Source organism: Trifolium pratense, linkage group LG3, assembly GCF_020283565.1.
Source record: "Trifolium pratense cultivar HEN17-A07 linkage group LG3, ARS_RC_1.1, whole genome shotgun sequence".
NCBI classification, from domain to species: domain Eukaryota; kingdom Viridiplantae; phylum Streptophyta; class Magnoliopsida; order Fabales; family Fabaceae; genus Trifolium; species Trifolium pratense.
In genome coordinates this window covers 13,347,185-13,363,879 of record NC_060061.1, presented here as the reverse complement: position 1 = coordinate 13,363,879, position 16,695 = coordinate 13,347,185, and the positions used below count along the sequence as shown (strand labels likewise).

General features: G+C 33.3%; 2 protein-coding genes across 4 annotated transcripts; both read right to left on the bottom strand.

The window, feature by feature from the left end:
• Positions 1 to 1,499: 1,499 nt before the first annotated feature.
• On the bottom strand, positions 1,500 to 7,265 carry LOC123918752 (potassium transporter 10-like). 3 transcript variants are annotated; one of them, XM_045970898.1, is made up of 9 exons: positions 6,894 to 7,265; positions 6,255 to 6,417; positions 5,226 to 5,451; positions 4,254 to 4,499; positions 4,093 to 4,143; positions 3,703 to 3,963; positions 3,324 to 3,491; positions 2,874 to 3,128; positions 1,500 to 2,786 (listed from the first exon to the last, which is right to left on the bottom strand). In XM_045970898.1, exons 2-9 carry the CDS (start codon positions 6,375 to 6,377, stop codon positions 1,744 to 1,746), a joined length of 2,373 nt encoding a protein of 790 aa, XP_045826854.1. In that variant the 5' UTR covers positions 6,378 to 6,417; positions 6,894 to 7,265; the 3' UTR covers positions 1,500 to 1,743. The 3 variants fall into 3 exon arrangements, with proteins under 3 accessions (XP_045826854.1, XP_045826855.1, XP_045826852.1); XM_045970899.1 differs by having other exon boundaries at positions 6,255 to 6,408; positions 6,894 to 7,264; XM_045970896.1 differs by having other exon boundaries at positions 6,255 to 6,511; positions 6,894 to 7,228.
• A 4,548-nt stretch (positions 7,266 to 11,813) lies between these two features.
• LOC123918753 (ATP-dependent zinc metalloprotease FTSH 2, chloroplastic) lies at positions 11,814 to 15,288 on the bottom strand. The gene is made up of 5 exons (XM_045970900.1): positions 15,134 to 15,288; positions 13,465 to 14,655; positions 13,056 to 13,369; positions 12,515 to 12,755; positions 11,814 to 12,333 (listed from the first exon to the last, which is right to left on the bottom strand). Exons 1-5 carry the CDS (start codon positions 15,134 to 15,136, stop codon positions 11,992 to 11,994), a joined length of 2,091 nt encoding a protein of 696 aa, XP_045826856.1. The 5' UTR covers positions 15,137 to 15,288; the 3' UTR covers positions 11,814 to 11,991.
• Positions 15,289 to 16,695: the final 1,407 nt, after the last annotated feature.

The window sequence follows — 16,695 nt, the reverse complement described above, 5'->3', positions numbered from 1 at the left end:
AATGACTCAACATGATTATAAAGTTTCAAATTTTCTGCTTGATGTTGCATGTTAGCATAGTATTTTTTATGAGATACTTATAAACACTCTGACGTTTAAGTCATTACGCGAGTAAATAACAAAAAGTTTAAGGATAAAAATTACACAAGTTATTGGAGTATTCATGAGTAGGATTGTTATGATTGACGCTATCAATGTCAAAGTGAGTAGCTGTTGGCCCGGGCATTATAAATTGAATAGCGGTTATGAGTTGCCACAAATCAGATTGAATCATATGCTTCGTGAGGGCTCCGAATCTCCGATGGATTGAGCCTCTTTTTAGTAAAGTTTGGGGCTTCATCTAATGTTGATCTCACAATTCATGCTACACCTCCAAAATGCATTAGTGATCTTCTTAGAAACGATTTGGCCGGAACTTTCTTTCTTTGAATTTAGTTTCCTTTCTTTTATTTTTCTTTTGTTTTCTTTTAACCTTGTAACCAAATAATTCCCTCCTAAAATTAAAATAGACTCGATGGTTGTCACGCAAAATCATTATGATGACATGGTACTATATAGGCTGAATTGTTCCTTTCAATAACCAATTCAAACACTCCATGACCCCCCATCACATGAAGCAATTAACTTCACTTTTGATAGTACATACAATAATAAAGTCATTTTTTACCTAACTCCACTATACTACTCCGTCCCAAAATATAAGTAAAAGGAGGTCAACAAAAGTGAATGTATCTGGACTAAATTTTAAACCAAATACATCAACTTTCATTGACCAATTTTTGCTTATATTTTGGGACGGAGGGAGTACTATATTAATGTTGGATTTGCTCAACTTGTCCAATTTCATTACCACAAGCTTCATCCCACATGTTATTATGCTTGGAAAATATTTGCAAATTCTACTAAAAAGCCAAAAAAAATTCCCAAAATTTAGAGTTTCTTATCCTTGCCCATACCATGAGGCATCATAAGTATAGGGAAAGTAAATAAACACCAAACAATATAAAGTGGAGTAAGTAAGTGTATTAATCTTCCCTTTATAAGATGGATTAAATGTAATAAATTTACCTAAATACTAATGTGTCCTGTTCAAATAACTTGGGCAGAAAGAAATAAAAAAGTGTGAAATAAAGTAGTTTTTAGTTGAACAAGAGATCAATCTATATTCTTTCAAATTGGATGTACATATCAATGTGATCATACAATACAACTATGGATCGATAAAGTTATTTGTTCCGATACACCAAAATAGCCCCACATTGTTCGGAAGTTAGGCCTAAACTGAAGTTTATAAACTACACTTCTCTATCCACCGAGCCACCTTTTACACATAGCAAAACCATGAGAGCTTCACAAGACTTAAAGCAAACAATATCTCTAAAAAGTGTTGTGAACTTGAGGTCAGAATATTAGTATACGCACCAATTTGTTTAAAAAATTAGTCAGTTAAAAAAAAAAGGAAAAAAAAGTGTGCAAACAATGTATCGTATCGAATAATCTCAACCAAAAAGACGACTAACTGTTTCTGATTTATACTTCCAATTTTGAACAAATAACTACCAAAAAATTGTTTCTAAAGTAATTTTAAACAAATAATTACCAAAAATTTGTTTCTAAAGTCAATTCCTTTGAATGGTAGCACTGATTACCACAAGCAAGGTGATGTTGTTCATAAGCCACACTTACCTCAACTTTGTATAGGATGGCAATCATAAAATGAATTGTGATGAAGGGAATGGGAGACTATACATAGAAAATCTGACCAACATTTAAGAGACTCTCATGAGGAACATTGAAGATCACACTATTTTCCCTGCATATCTTCCTAAGAAACGCATAAATATAATCGACAGCTACTTTCTTGAAGAAATTTGAATCCCTCCTTGCCATCACAACTGTGTTTCCCAATATATGAACCACCCCGGCATCCCTGCAGCTATTCAAAAATTCAAGTTCATCGACCTCATTTTGGCTGCTTACATGACCGGAGGACCTAACTGTAATATTTGCATGCGGCGGCGATCTAACTTGTACTATTGAATCTATTGAATTAATTGTTAGCTCCACATTTGAAGAAACTGTGCTTCCAGTGCCATTCAACAAGCCATCTCTTGACCATTCTGTTTGGTGTCCGGTTATACTGTATTCATCTGAATCTGAACAACCTTCCATCATAGATTCAAGCTTAACAAACAACGAAAGGTTGTCGAAGAGTTTTTTCTCAAACTCGTCGTCTTTTTTGTGAAGGTCTTTGTAGCCATACCGTGCGACACATCGAAAAATGTGGTAATTCTTAGGTCCAATCCTCTTAACAAGGAATCTTTCTTCTTCCGGGACGGTGTAGACAGGAAGGTATTTGACACATACGAATACAACTACGGAATGGATGGCTGGTAGGTTGGTGATGAAATGAGAAAAAATCGGTGGTACTCCACTTGCCAGTTCTGTGTAGACTAGTCCGATTCCAGGTACACGAACGAGTCCTAAACTTGGGCCAAGCCCAAGAATCCATGCCATTGAGACCTTACTATGCATTTCAAACTCGTAGCGTTTCACTGTACCATAATGCCAAACATACATAATAATAAGAAATGCTCCAGCGATTACAAGTGGAACCCATCCACCTTGATTAACTTTGAAGATTACGGAGAAGAAGTATGAGAATTCAACGATCAACGATAAGCTGGTGAAGGCGAGTACAAGAATCCAGTGGCAGCGCCACACTAATATCATGATTAAAATCATAAGGAATGTCGTAACGAGCATGACAATCACAACTGCGGTACCTGTTATCACAAATGTAAATTCAAATCACATGAATGTTTAATAGTGAGAAATTATTCAGCATAACATTCAACAAAGGAAAAATGTACCATAAGCATTTCCAATCTGGTTTTGATTTTCGAACCCAGCCGTCACGGCAATGCAAAGAATCATAAGGATCCAATTGATATCTGGAATATATATCTGGCCAGCGAATTTTTTTGATGTATATATAACTTTAACTCTAGGAAAACAACCATGAGCAAGAGCTTGCTTAATAATTGAAAAAGTTGCAGTTATTGTCGCCTGGCTTGCAACTATAGCTGCCGCTGTTGCAACAACAAATACCGGCCAGTATATTCTCTCTGCAAAACTAAAGATAATCAATAACATGTAACAGAAACGAAGAAACAAATATGCATTGTTCTAACAAAGAAATAGAGATTACTTTCTATTCTGAATATGCCGATATATATACTTGCTGATTACCACGATATTTTTAAATTCTAAAGGTAAACCAGAAATGAAGATTTCAATATTGAGTAAAAAGTTTAACAGACCTGGAATAGAACGATAAAAAGCATCTTTTGAATGAGTCAAGTTATTCATAAGGTATGCAGCTTGTCCAGAATAGGCTAAAAGAAGGCAAGGAAACACAACTAGAGTAAATGCAAGCTGTACAGCTGAGACCGGAAAATGAGCCAGGTCAGCAAAAAGAGCCTCCGTCCCTAATAAAAATCATCCACAAGTTGTCAAGTACAAAAGGCAATAACTATTCACTAGTTGTATTTAAATACTACGGTCCAGTTTACAAGATTATCCCTAAACTGTACCGCAGGACTCAAGCGACCTGCCCACTTATTAGTAAACTACGAGCCTTTTACTCAAAACTAATTAAATGAGGGAAGGAATTCAAAAGCAACAAGGAATGCATTTTACCTGTTATACTGAGCATGATACCACCAAGGGAAGTCCATCCATGTTTTCCACCTCTTCTAAAATAGTGATATATATAAACAGGAGAAAAAGCTTTTAGGACTCTGATTCCATGCTTCCATATGTTAAATATACCAATACCTCCTATTAGGAGAAACCAAAGGAGGACAATTGGAGCAAAGAGCCAACTAACTCTGTCCGTTCCATAATGTTGCATGCTGAAAAATCCAATTAATATTACAACCGCAACCAAAACTACCACACCTGTATCCAAACATAAAGACGCTTTTCAACACCACTGAGCTTAAATTTGAAAAAACGACAAGTGCTTCCATTTATTGGTAGAAAAATAGAGAGATAAAAAAAATATTTGCTACAGGGGTAGGACCATACCACTGCTCATATTGGGCTGATTTACCTTGATGCCACCAACAGCTGATAAAACTACAATGAAAAAAATGGTTATGATTCTCTTGAAAAAACGGAGATGCATTAAAAATGATACACTCAAGAAAAATGAAAACTAATTAGCTTGAGAGAGAAGGCATAGATACCTGATATAGCCGGGGTAAGAATCCCGTCTCCGATAACCATGCAGGTGCCAGCAAGGACAAGAATAAGAATGGCACTCTTCCATGATTCTCGTTCCTCCAACCATCTTTTAGTTTTTGCAGCAAATGACCTTTCATGGAAGGTAGAACGACTATAAGTTGTCAGTTCTTCATCAGTGCGATGCTGATTGGGAATGGTTTTTATCTTTGCATGTCGACAAAGCAAAGAATAAAGCGCAAATGTTCCACCTGCTCTAAAAATGTTAGTTTTGTAAAACTTTGTTGCAGCTCGGAAGCCTGAAACTTGCATACCTGGCTAATGATCTATATACGAAGCTAGTATATTTCAATTACAGTTATGGAAAGAATCTCAGTAGTTGATAGCAATGAAACTAGTCGGTACAGACTCAGACATCACTCATTCTACACAAAACAAAACTGTGTGCTATTTCATAATAGCATTCATATATACAATTTCTTATATAGGTATATCAATTACATAGTCATAGGTCTTGAGCAAATCATAGAAGTAAATACCAAAAAAGAAAAAAAGATTAAGCCTCGAAAGGCTTAATGAAACTTAAACATTGAAAAAGGAAATACCAAAAATATCCTTAATATAACAACTTTTTCTGAAGCATTTAGCAGCTGCCATTTTGGCCACTAAAGCAGACACACAGCCAATACAGCAACCACTCTGCTACAGAAATCCAGTAGCGACTGACTACGCCTTTTCACAATGCCGCCATAGCACGCTATTGACTACTCTGACTTCAAACATTACCATATAAGACACAAACAAATATTAACTACACTGAATGTACAATGGGAATCTTATTGAGATACAATTTTCATTACAAATGAAGAAAAAAAGGAGTGGATTGCCATTTTGTAAAGTTGCAATACACTACTAAGTATTCCCTTTGTACAATCTCAAATATCTCAAGCATAAAATGTTTACAAAACAATTGATACCTTGTCCGTTGTCATTTGCTCTTAACACAACAAAGACATATTTGAGGAGAGGAACCAAAGTAAGAGAGTAGATAATCAAAGAAAGAGCTCCAAGTACTTCATCTTCATCTTTAACACCATTAGGAAATGTATTGTAGAAAACATACAAGGGTGAAGTGCCCAAATCTCCATAAACCACGCCAAGACTCTGATACGCAAGCCGCAGAATCAACAATGCAGAAAATTTCTGAACAATTAAAAACTTGGTTAACAAGGAATTATATACCAAATCATAGCAGCTTGCATATTAACTTATTAGAGCATCGGTAAAACACAGAAAAATCTCGACTTCTTAATCAAGTAAACATTCATATATGTGCTCAGCCTCAAATAGCTTGAAATCTCTGCATTTAAGAGAAGAGAGCCTCTATTGATTCTAAGGAAAGCACTGTTTTTACATTCAAATTGTGTTCAAATGAAGTCCCTGTCACTGTTAGTACCTAAAACATATATTAAATGTTGAAATTAAAAATAAGGGATAACCCTAATATTAGATTCCTAACATAAATTCCAACCATCCTTTTAGGTGGGAGTGTGGAGGGTTTAGAGGTAGGGGTGGAATGGCAGAGGGGGGATGGTGCAGCGAGGCGGCATATGAAATAGCACGGCAACGGAAAAAATAGGGTGGTTGAGTACCAATACACCATTTTTTAGTGTATATCAGATATCCTCTGCGTGAAACTGCAGAGACTAATCCCTCAAGCAGAATAGAATCACAGTGGACTGCAAAGCTCTCCTCATGAGTTTTAACGTTGCTGCATTCAAACGACTTAATTTGAACTCAGAACCTCTGGTTAAGCTGGAAAAGACTCAAACCATCTCATTCAAGCTCTTAACTTTCTAACGTTGGATTTGTAAATCAAAATTGCAAATATGGATTTCAGGATAAATTGAGAAAGTAAATTTAAGTAATGAACATACCATTTTCTCTATGATAAAATAAAATCAATATGAAAAAAAAAAAACAAGAGAGGCAATAGTACATCATACTTTTTCTCTATACATATTTCTGAGTCTCCCTGCTTCTTCATCCATCGGTTGATCAATCGTCTGATCCAAATCCCACATACTACCTTTGTCACCATCTTCATCTGTGTCTACTCTTGAAGCCATTTTCAGCTATGCAATCTTATCTTCCTCAATTCTACTACCCCTTAAGAAAAATACACAGAAAATTTTAACAACAAAAATCACTCTAAAATCAATGCATACTCCTCCAACCCCTAATGCAACCTATCCAACAAAATCTGAAAATTAAATCAAAATTGAAGATTCCAGTGAGTAGTCAATGGAATCTATGGAAAGTGAAAACAGAAAGACCAATCAAATTTTCAAAAAACAGCATAAAATTAAAAGCTATAACTTTAATCCTTTATAATGGTCCAACCTTAAACTTTTGAAAAATATAACAAAATTAGAAGAAAAAATTAAACTTACATAAATTAACATAACAAAACATAAATTAACATTGAGGGATAAATTGAACTGTCAAATAATACTCATATAATTAAAGTCAGAATTGACACCTAAAAATGTGATTTTGATTCATGTAACTTCACCAAACTTAATTATGAAAAGAAAAAAGAAGCCATTTTTATAAGTTTAATCAGATTATGAAGCAAGCTTAACCTGTTGGGGGGGTAGAATCAGCTACTTAGCAGTTGGCACTGAGAGTACAAAAATGGGGTTCTGCAAAAAACCGTTTTTTTTTTTTTTTTTTGCTTCCTTTATGAAAATTGAGAGAATTAGAATTCAGAAGTTATCTCTGAATATTCAAATGTAGATTGAAATGAAAAGAAGACATGCAAGATATTTCATGTGAAGAGGAAGATTGATGCAGAGGCAGAGTGTGTCGTTTAGCTCAGCTTGTTAAGGCTTTTTGTACAAAATGGTTAGCAGAGAGTCTTGTTTGTATGGAAGCTAGTAGACAAATATGAGACAGAGAAAGGTATAATCTAGAGAGAGAATATGTTTGTGTGATGATGTGAGTAGAGATCTTTAAGAGAGAGAGAGAGAGAGAGAGAGAGAGAGAGAGAGAGAGAGAGAGAGAGAGAGAGAGAGAGAGAGAGAGATGGAGAGAGGAGTGTGGATGTGGGGCCCACAGTTTATTTTGTTTGATCTTTTGTTCTGCATGTGTAACTAGTTATTAATTCTGTAGTTTCGCTGTAGTTTCGCTGGTGATTGACGCTGAATTTAGTAGCGAGAACTATTGTTCAATATCCGCAAATGTTATTGGAAGGAGGCTGAAAACAATTGATGTCAGAATTGACCACCAAACCACATTAAAATGGTGATGAAAGTCAAAAACAAAAATAACTAGTTATTACTTCGGTCTAATTATAAGGAAAAATTTACTTTTTAGATACATTCAAAATAAATTTGATGTATTTAGATTATAATATAGACTAAATACATCAAACTTTCAATGTATCTAAAAAATGAATTATTTTCTTATAATTAAAATCTGAGAGTAGTATCTTTTATCCTTAATATAAAAGAAAGTTTTTTTATTATTTTTTTTGGTAACAAATAAAATTATTTTTTTTAATAAATTGGGTAACTAATATATCTCATATATGGTATAGGTCAAATATATTAATTATTCAGTATATTTAAAAAAAAATATATTTTATATAAAGAATCAGAGGAAGTATTTGAGAGTCAAGTGAACATAGCTCGATTTGTAGAATATTACATTATATATTAAGGTTTAGGTTTGAATTTAAGATTTCTTGTTTATTTATTTTAAAAAAAGTAAATTTTTAACCACTAAAATATTATATTAAAAAAAAACTAGTTATTGTGTGATTATTGAAAATATTGATATTGTTAGGTTGAATAAAATATTCTCACATAAAAATTAACCTTTGAGGTGTGCTTGTTCCTTGGATAAGAAAAAATTCAATAAAAGTTAGATGTATTTTTTCCAAATTTTAAATAAAATATAGTATTTTTTATTAATGATACATTAATTTGTGTTGACTAAACTTTTTTTGTTAATATAATTAGGAGAATAATTAATCATTATAATTTCTCTTCATAAAAACAATCTTGCTCAACATTGAATTAAAAAAAAGGAGAGACTATTCTCATTTTTGTGCCATTAAAAGAAAAAAATAGTTTTAAACGAGGTGGCAAATTTTATTGAAATTTACACGTATAGCTCTAAAAAAAATTATTGAAGTTCACATAAAATTTACAAGTATAGCTGTAAAATTTATATAAATTTCAATAAAATTTACACATATAGTTGTAAAAAAATAGTTTTATATGAGGTGGCAAATTTTATATAAATTTTTGAGTTCAATTGTTCAAATCCAATTGAGTTAAAACTTATGAACGCATAAACAAAAAATATTATATTATTGTAAGAAAATTAGAACGCATGGTAGAATGTTAAGTGTTTAATTTTTTTGCTAAAGTTAGACTAAGGGTCTGTTTGATAAAAATAAGGTATAAGTTAGCTTATAGCTGATTGCTAAAAAGCTAGCTAATTAAAATTAAAGTGTTTGGTAAAATTAGCTTTTAAATGATTAATAAATATAAAATGACATAATTGATAGTGACTAGTTTCTTTTTTATAGTGGGTAGTTATTAAATTAAAGTGTAAAAAGCTATAAGCTATAAACTTAAACGCTACTTGAAATAGCATCTGAAAAAAAGCTATAAGCTAGTAAAAAAGCTTGTTACCAAACACCTCTAATTTTTTGAAACAAACTTATAAGTTTATATAATAAACTATAGGCAAATGCTAAATAGTGCCCCCGGGCACTCTTTAAGCCCTTAAATAGTAAGCTTTTTATAGAATTTTTATCAAAATGCGTAAAGTCAACGCATTGAAAATTGTAGTGTTTAACTTTTTGAATAAATTTTTTTTTTAAATGAAATGTTTAAAGAGTGCCCCGGAGACACTCGTTAGCAAGACCCTAAACTATAACCTAAGATTAGTATTTTAAATTGACAATTCTTTACAAAAGGTTAAAACATACATAAAAATAAAATAAAGAAAAGAATGATTCGGAGTATACACGTGCTAAACATTTACGTAATTTTTAATGGCAACGAAAGTATATACCGAATCTAAGATACATACTGTATTTATTATGGCGCCTAGCCACCTACTGATGTCAATGTTCAAATATTTAATTATTTACCAAATCATTGGTTCGAAAATGTATTTATCAGCTTAGTTAGATTTGGTTTAATTGTGAGGGATTTGAATAGTACGTTAGAAATTCCGGATTTGATCATTAGTTTCATTATAAATAAAAAATAAATATTTTTTCCGATCCTATATATAAGAGAAAATTTTTATTTTAGATTAATTAAGAATCTAATGTATGAATCTAAAATGTAAACTTTCTCTTATATATAGGATCGTAGGGAGTAAATTATTTATCAAATCATGTGCATTGGAAAATGATGTATCAACAAGATGCATCTTCTTTTTGATAGCACATTTCAAGAGAACTTTACGGTTAAACATGTTTTACTCGAAACACTTTAGATGAGTGACATTATGAAAAGTTCTCGCAAAATATGCAAGTGAAGACAAAACACATAAAACCCGTGTTAGTTTGTAAGGACAGTCAGCAAATATTCTAAATTTTTTCTTTAGTACATAGAGAAAATTGCAAATTATTGAAAACTCAGACAGACAAAGTAAGAGACCGGAGTTTGAACCTCGATATGGCACAAATGTTCCAAACTTTAATACTAATATTTTTCATCTATCAAAATATATAACGTCTTCCTTGCATGTCATATAAATCATCATTAAATCAATTCTTGAAAAATTTATGCCAAACAACTTTTTTAAGAGTATATATGCCAACAAACCTGATTGGTAGTATTTTGATTTAAGTTTTCTTACAGTAAATGGATTGGCTTCCGACCATGTGGTGCATGCCCCCTTTGACTTATTAGCTTTCATTTCTGACGCATCTATTGTTTGGCTTAAATATGTACTAGTGTCTAGTTCAAACAAACAAACATATAGTAATGTTCAATGTATTAGTGCTATTCATGACGTAACTTTCAATTAAAATGAAATTTTTAATGATTAGTTCCTTTTTTTTTTTATACTTCTTCTGTCTTCCATAATTCTTCGCACTTTTATTAACATTTGGTTCTGACTAAAACTATTTTTATTATAAATTGAACTCGGATTCTCTCGAACGATTCATCTTAGAAGAAACTCATTAACCACTTAAGTTCAATGTTTTGGTTTACTTTCCACACTTTATTAAACACACACCAATGAACATACCATTGGTTGATTCAAAGATTAACTAGACCCTTTCCCATTTCTCAATATACGGCATATAAATTGTAACAAGTAGTGTTCAACCGATTCCATATGAATGCATATTCGATTGATTGGTCTGAGATTATCCGCAAAAAAGATTTGTCTAAGTCATTTTGTTTCTTTTTTTTTCCCCAAGTTTCTTCCTTTTTTCTTTGTGAGTTTGGGGAGTATCCCTGTTCATAGGTCCGACATCCACTTGTTGGCCGTCGGGCTGCTTCTATTGGACCTGGAGTTGGTCAAGGCACAACTGCAGGGCAAGCTGTAAAGTATTTCCCGCTCATTTCCCACCCTATGACATCCCTACATTCATGTCACTAGATTTTTCTCAATGATTAAAACTAGCATTCCCCTCAAGTATAGATTTGCAAGGAAATCTGTTAAATCCAACACATTCAAGATGATAAAAGTTTCAAGAGCTGTGTATCTGGGGTGGGATGGGTAGCTCAACTGGTTAAGCTAGTTGAGCTAAGAGTTAAGGAGCAGGAGGTCCAGGGTCCAAGTCCTGACAAAGGAGAAAAAACTAACATAACATTGTAATACTAACAATTAACATTGCTTATAAAAAAAAAAAAGAGGTGTGTATCTAAGCCTTAAATTGTTAACCACAATTCGGCTACTGTCGCCTGAGTATCAGTCATAATATTCCTGACTCGCGCCCTACGTTCTATCTTGACAATTTCTAATGTTTTAGTAAAGATAACTAGTTGTTGAGTTTTGGATGAAAAAAAAACAAGAATATCCCAGCTTCAACTTTTGCTGTATTGACCTACCTAGTGCAATTTCACTGGATGTACAAAATTTAGCACCAAATTGGAGCACTTGTTTCCAGCAGTTTATGAGCACATGAGGAGATTACAATAAATTATAAGAATTCAAAGATTAATTGAAGAGTGACTAAGTGTAAATCACTAAACAGTATATATATATATATATATATATATATATGATATTGCTTAGAGAAATATATTAGATGTTGACTGGTAGAGATGGGAATAGGCTATGTCGAGTAAAACTTTGCTTAAATAAACCTGGCCAAGAAAAAGCCTAAGTTCCACATGTTACCTTTCACGTTTTTTGTAGGTTTGATCTAACATTTTTTAATATCTGGTATAACCTGCTAGCCCTGTCAGCGGTATAACCTATTCGTACTCCTATAGTCCTATTTACAAGTTACTAATACTGGCTTGATAGTTGTAACTCACAAAAGTTATACAGAATAATATGTTGAAACAAACTATGGATTTCTGCACTCAAATATTTACTATTTGTATATATTGTATGTTGTCAATATCAACACTATAACAATTAAAATGTAAGCTAGAAGCATGTCTGTCATTCACAAATTTGAAGCATGATGTAGTGCGTAACTTCGTATTCTGAGATAATAAATACATATAAAAGAAACTACATACAGGCCATTCAAACAGGTACAGGTAATGGAGTTGCAGGAGGAACCCGATTTTCAACTGGAATTTCAGTAAATTCTGATAGTAAAGCACGGAATTCATCTCCACTCAACGTCTCCTTCTCCAGAAGGACTTCGACTATCTTATCAATTGCTTCACGGTTGTTCCTTATTTGTTCCAAAGCAATTTCATATGCTTCATCTGATAATCTCTTGACGGCAGTATCAATGTCTTCAGCAAGCTTTTCTGACATTGAGTTCCTTGCCATCATTCTCATGATAACATCGCCACTTTGCGCTGATGAGTCCATAAGTGACCAAGGACCAATATCAGACATTCCAAATGTGACTACCATCTGCAAGAGTATCATTAACAATTATCCAAACAGCATAAGAAGATAAGCAAGGAAAATCAAAACATATTTTTGTAAGGAATATGGATCCTTCAAAGTCTAACAACACAACTCAGATTGTGCCGAATTTTTTTTACCAAAATGAAATCAGATTGTGATGTAGAATTCTATGAACAATTATTACCTGTCTTGCTATACCGGTGATTTGCTGCAAATCGCCACCTGCGCCAGTTGTAACCTCAGGCTCACCGAAAATAATTTCTTCTGCAGCCCTACCACCTAACCCTCCAACAATTCTTGCAAAGAGTTGTTGTTTTGAGATCAGAGTTGGATCATCTGAAGGAATGAACCATGTAAGACCCCGAGCTTGACCTCGAGGAATCAATGTTACCTTTTGTACAGCATCATGGCCAGGAGTCAAAGTTCTGCAACCAAGTAGAAATAGATGTTTCAAAACAACTTTACGGGAATATTTTCACTAGAACAACATATAAGTGTTACGTAACACAATAAAGTGAGAAAATCAAGGGTTGATATTTTAACCACCCATGATTTGTTATGCATGTGCATATAATATCAACCATGGATTTGTTTATCAACAATGGACATTGCTCGTTTTAGAGGATCCTGATCCGTAACATAGTCATTTAGACAACAAAACCGTGATTTCATTGCAATGTTACAAAACATTTACTTGAAAGACAAAACGATAGCTAATTTTTTACCCGCAAATGGCATGCCCGACTTCATGATATGCCACTAAACTTTTGCTCTTCCCATCAGTCATTAATGTTCCTTCCATTCCAGCGACAATCCTATCAATAGAATCATCAATCTCTTTAGATGAAATGCCTGACTTTCCTCTCCGACCAGCTAATATAGCAGCTTCATTCAACAGATTTGCAAGATCAGCTCCGCTAAAACCAGGTGTTCTCATTGCAACTATTTCAAGAGAAACATCCGAATCAAACTTTTTATTGTTGGCATGAACCTTTAGGATTTCAGTCCTTCCTCTTACATCTGGAACATCAACCGATACCTGCAAAAGCATTATGTTCATACCTTTAGGATTTCGGTCCTTTAGTAATTTAATCATTAATAAACGGATAAAGGTTTTTCGTAATATAATCATACCTGTCTATCGAATCGGCCTGGCCTCAATAATGCAGAATCAAGAATGTCGGCTCTGTTAGTTGCTGCAACAACAATGACACCGGTATTACCCTCAAATCCATCCATTTCTGTCAAAAGTTGGTTGAGGGTCTGTTCTCTTTCGTCATTCCCTCCACCGATTCCTGTCCCTCTTTGTCTTCCAACAGCATCAATTTCATCAACAAAGACAATGCAAGGAGCATTCTCTTTAGCCTTCTTGAACAAATCACGGACACGAGAAGCACCAATACCAACAAACATCTCAACAAACTCAGAACCTGATATAGAGAAAAATGGAACACCGGCTTCACCGGCAATAGCCTTGGCTAACAATGTCTTTCCAGTTCCTGGAGGACCAACAAGAAGAACTCCTTTCGGTATGCGAGCACCAACGGAAGTGAATCTCTCAGGCTTCTTGAGAAATTCAACCACCTCCATAAAATCCTGCTTGGCTTCATCCACCCCAGCAACATCATCAAATGTCACTCCAGTGTTTGGTTCCATTTGAAACTTGGCTTTAGATTGACCAAAAGCAAGTGGAAATCCAGGTCCGCCGGGACCTCCCATCCCACCAGATCTCCTCGAGAGAAGGAACAATACACCAATGACAGCAAGAGGGAAAGCAAGATTCCCAATCAAGTTAAACAAAAACGAACCGGAATCTTCTTGAGCATTATGAGCTGCAAAGTCAATGTTCTTTTCCCTTAACTTCTGAAGAAGCTCTTGGCTAAGTCCAGGAAGTTGAACTCGAACACGCTGCAACCTGTTTCCTAATTCAGGAGAAACAGCCTCAACAATAGCTATAGTTCCATTCTCATACACATCAACTTTAGTAACTCTATCCTTATCCAAATACTCTAGAAACCTCGAATAAGACATTCTCGACGATGAAACCCCTTGTTCATCAGCAGCATAAGCTTTTCCATTTCCCAATAATGCAGGTAAACCAACTCCAACATTTCCAAGCAACAATTTCAGAATCCCTCTTCTACCTTCCTGTTGAGTTTGATCTAAAGAAGCTTTTATAGAAAATGGTTTTGATGCCTTATTGTTCAAGGATGAAAATCTCCATGATGAAAAGATATATCTTCCATTCAAATCCTTACCAAGACTAATTCTATTACTATGTGTGGATAATGCATTTCCAACAAGACATGCTGATGATGCTGCCATCTGAAACCAACCAACACAACAGCATACAAAACCAAAATATGAATCAGGTCTTAGTCTCAATTACTATATTGTAAAGTAAACACTAACTAGTTCAATGTTTATCAAGAACAAAACATCATTGAATAAACAAATACATTATAAGAGACAACCTGGTCGTCAACAAAACTTGATGTATTTAGTCCTTATTATGAACCAAATACATTAATTTTTGTCAACTTAGTTGTCTCTTATAAAAATAACCAGAGGTAGTACAATTCTAGTTTCTTATCACAAAAACCAACTCATAAAATTAATTATAAAAGTTAGGAAACTTAACATTATTATAGAATAAATAAAAAGTACTACAAGCAAGCAGCAATAATAATAATTCTAATGAAAATATATAATTACTAAAAAATAATGAAGGAATTGAGAAAATAAAATATAGGGAAATTAATTAACATAACAGTAAGATAGAAGAGAAGAGAAAAGCACAAACCATAAAGGAGAGAATGTGTTGGTGGTGGTGGAGAGGAGGAAGGTGATGATGAATGAAGAAGAGTTGAAGTTAGCAACAAGTGGATTTATGAAGGATTGGGTGTGGCTAAAGGAAGGCCTACGTGGCTTTCTCTTAACGTTTGATTCGTTTCACATCGGTCCTAGATTCATGTCTTTGTAGTTTTTTTCGGTTTTTCCTTGTATTATATCCACATATGTTATTCACCAAAAAATACAAATTGATTCACAAAAAAAAACTCCACTATACTATTATGAATTTTACAATATATGACATAAAGATTTTTTTTTGGTGTATAATGAGTTGGGATCGAACCCAAGATCTATAATGTAATATCCAAACTCCTCACCATTAGACCAAACCTAGTGGCTTATATGACATAAAGATTTACTTTGTTATTTTAGGCATAAATATGGGTTCGTTTGGATTGACTTATTTTTGAGCTTATGCGAAACAACTTATACAAATAAATTAATTTTTATGTATTATTATAAGTTTTTCAAGGTAGTTTATAAAAAACAACTTATAAAATACAGTTTTTATTAGTAAAAATTTATGAATTAACATAAAAATTTATTTATATGCGTAAAGTATTTTGTAAACTAAAAAATAAGTCAATAACTAACAGGGTTAGATGATCTAGCGGAAAATATTAGTCTTTTTGTAATGTAATAAACTAATATTTGAATCTCGGTTAAAAGAGATATTCACATTTAGTTTTTAATGCGCCTCAAATATAATTGGCTCTAGTGATATACAAAAGAGTATTCAGAAGTGTTTAAATACGTATGAGTTGCATACATATGACCTAGTATTATAAGAGATATGCTTAAAAATGATCAGACATGCCTTATAGTCAAATTAATGTACTACTATTGTAACAAAAAAAATTAATGTGCGACTATAATTTTTTGTTTTGTTGAAATGACAAATGTTAGCGATTAATTATAGTGCACCGCGATACTGTTTAACATTTTCTAGTTCATAAGGTTTTGAATCTTAGACTTCAACTCGTTTAACTCTTACCTCAAATCAGTTGATATGTTATTGAAATAAAATGATTAGATTTTCGAGAGAGAAATTATAAATGGTAGTATACTTTAAAAACAAATTTAATCTCTACCATTAACTTAATCTATAATGGTCATTATGTATTTTTCTCATCTCTCATATTAAAAAATCCTCTCACTTGATACCCCTTGTCGATTTTTTAAAAGCAAAGAAAAATAAGAAAGGTACCTTAGTGTTCAAGAAATATCCAACACGTTCAAATGGAATTTGTAAAAAGTTGACCATGTATATAAACATTGAAAAATCTCCAACACAAGTAAGGATCTTGTCTTGATTAAAATTTGAGTGTCATATCATAGTGAAGCGTAGCTTAATTTCTGTGGTTCATTTCAATTTGATTATGTGCCACTCCACTCCAAGAATAAGACTGGACTTTCAACATTTCATTTTAACTTACTACGTGATATTTTCAAACTTAATCTACCTTTATGGGAATGGATACAAACCGTTTTTTATGTCTAATTCACCTGGTA

Coding starts and splice junctions, on each gene's coding strand:
- LOC123918753 (XM_045970900.1), bottom strand. Junction 12,756..13,055: donor GTCGGGCATGCCATTTGCGG/GTAAAAAATTAG, acceptor ACTTGGTTGCAG/AACTTTGACTCCTGGCCATG. Junction 12,334..12,514: donor TCACCGGTATAGCAAGACAG/GTAATAATTGTT, acceptor ATACTCTTGCAG/ATGGTAGTCACATTTGGAAT.
- LOC123918752 (XM_045970898.1), bottom strand. CDS start 6,377: ATGGCTTCAAGAGTAGACACAGATGAAGATGGTGACAAAGGTAGTATG. Junction 4,500..5,225: donor AGCAAATGACAACGGACAAG/GTATCAATTGTT, acceptor TTTTTAGAGCAG/GTGGAACATTTGCGCTTTAT. Junction 4,144..4,253: donor TCTTACCCCGGCTATATCAG/GTATCTATGCCT, acceptor TTTTCATTGTAG/TTTTATCAGCTGTTGGTGGC.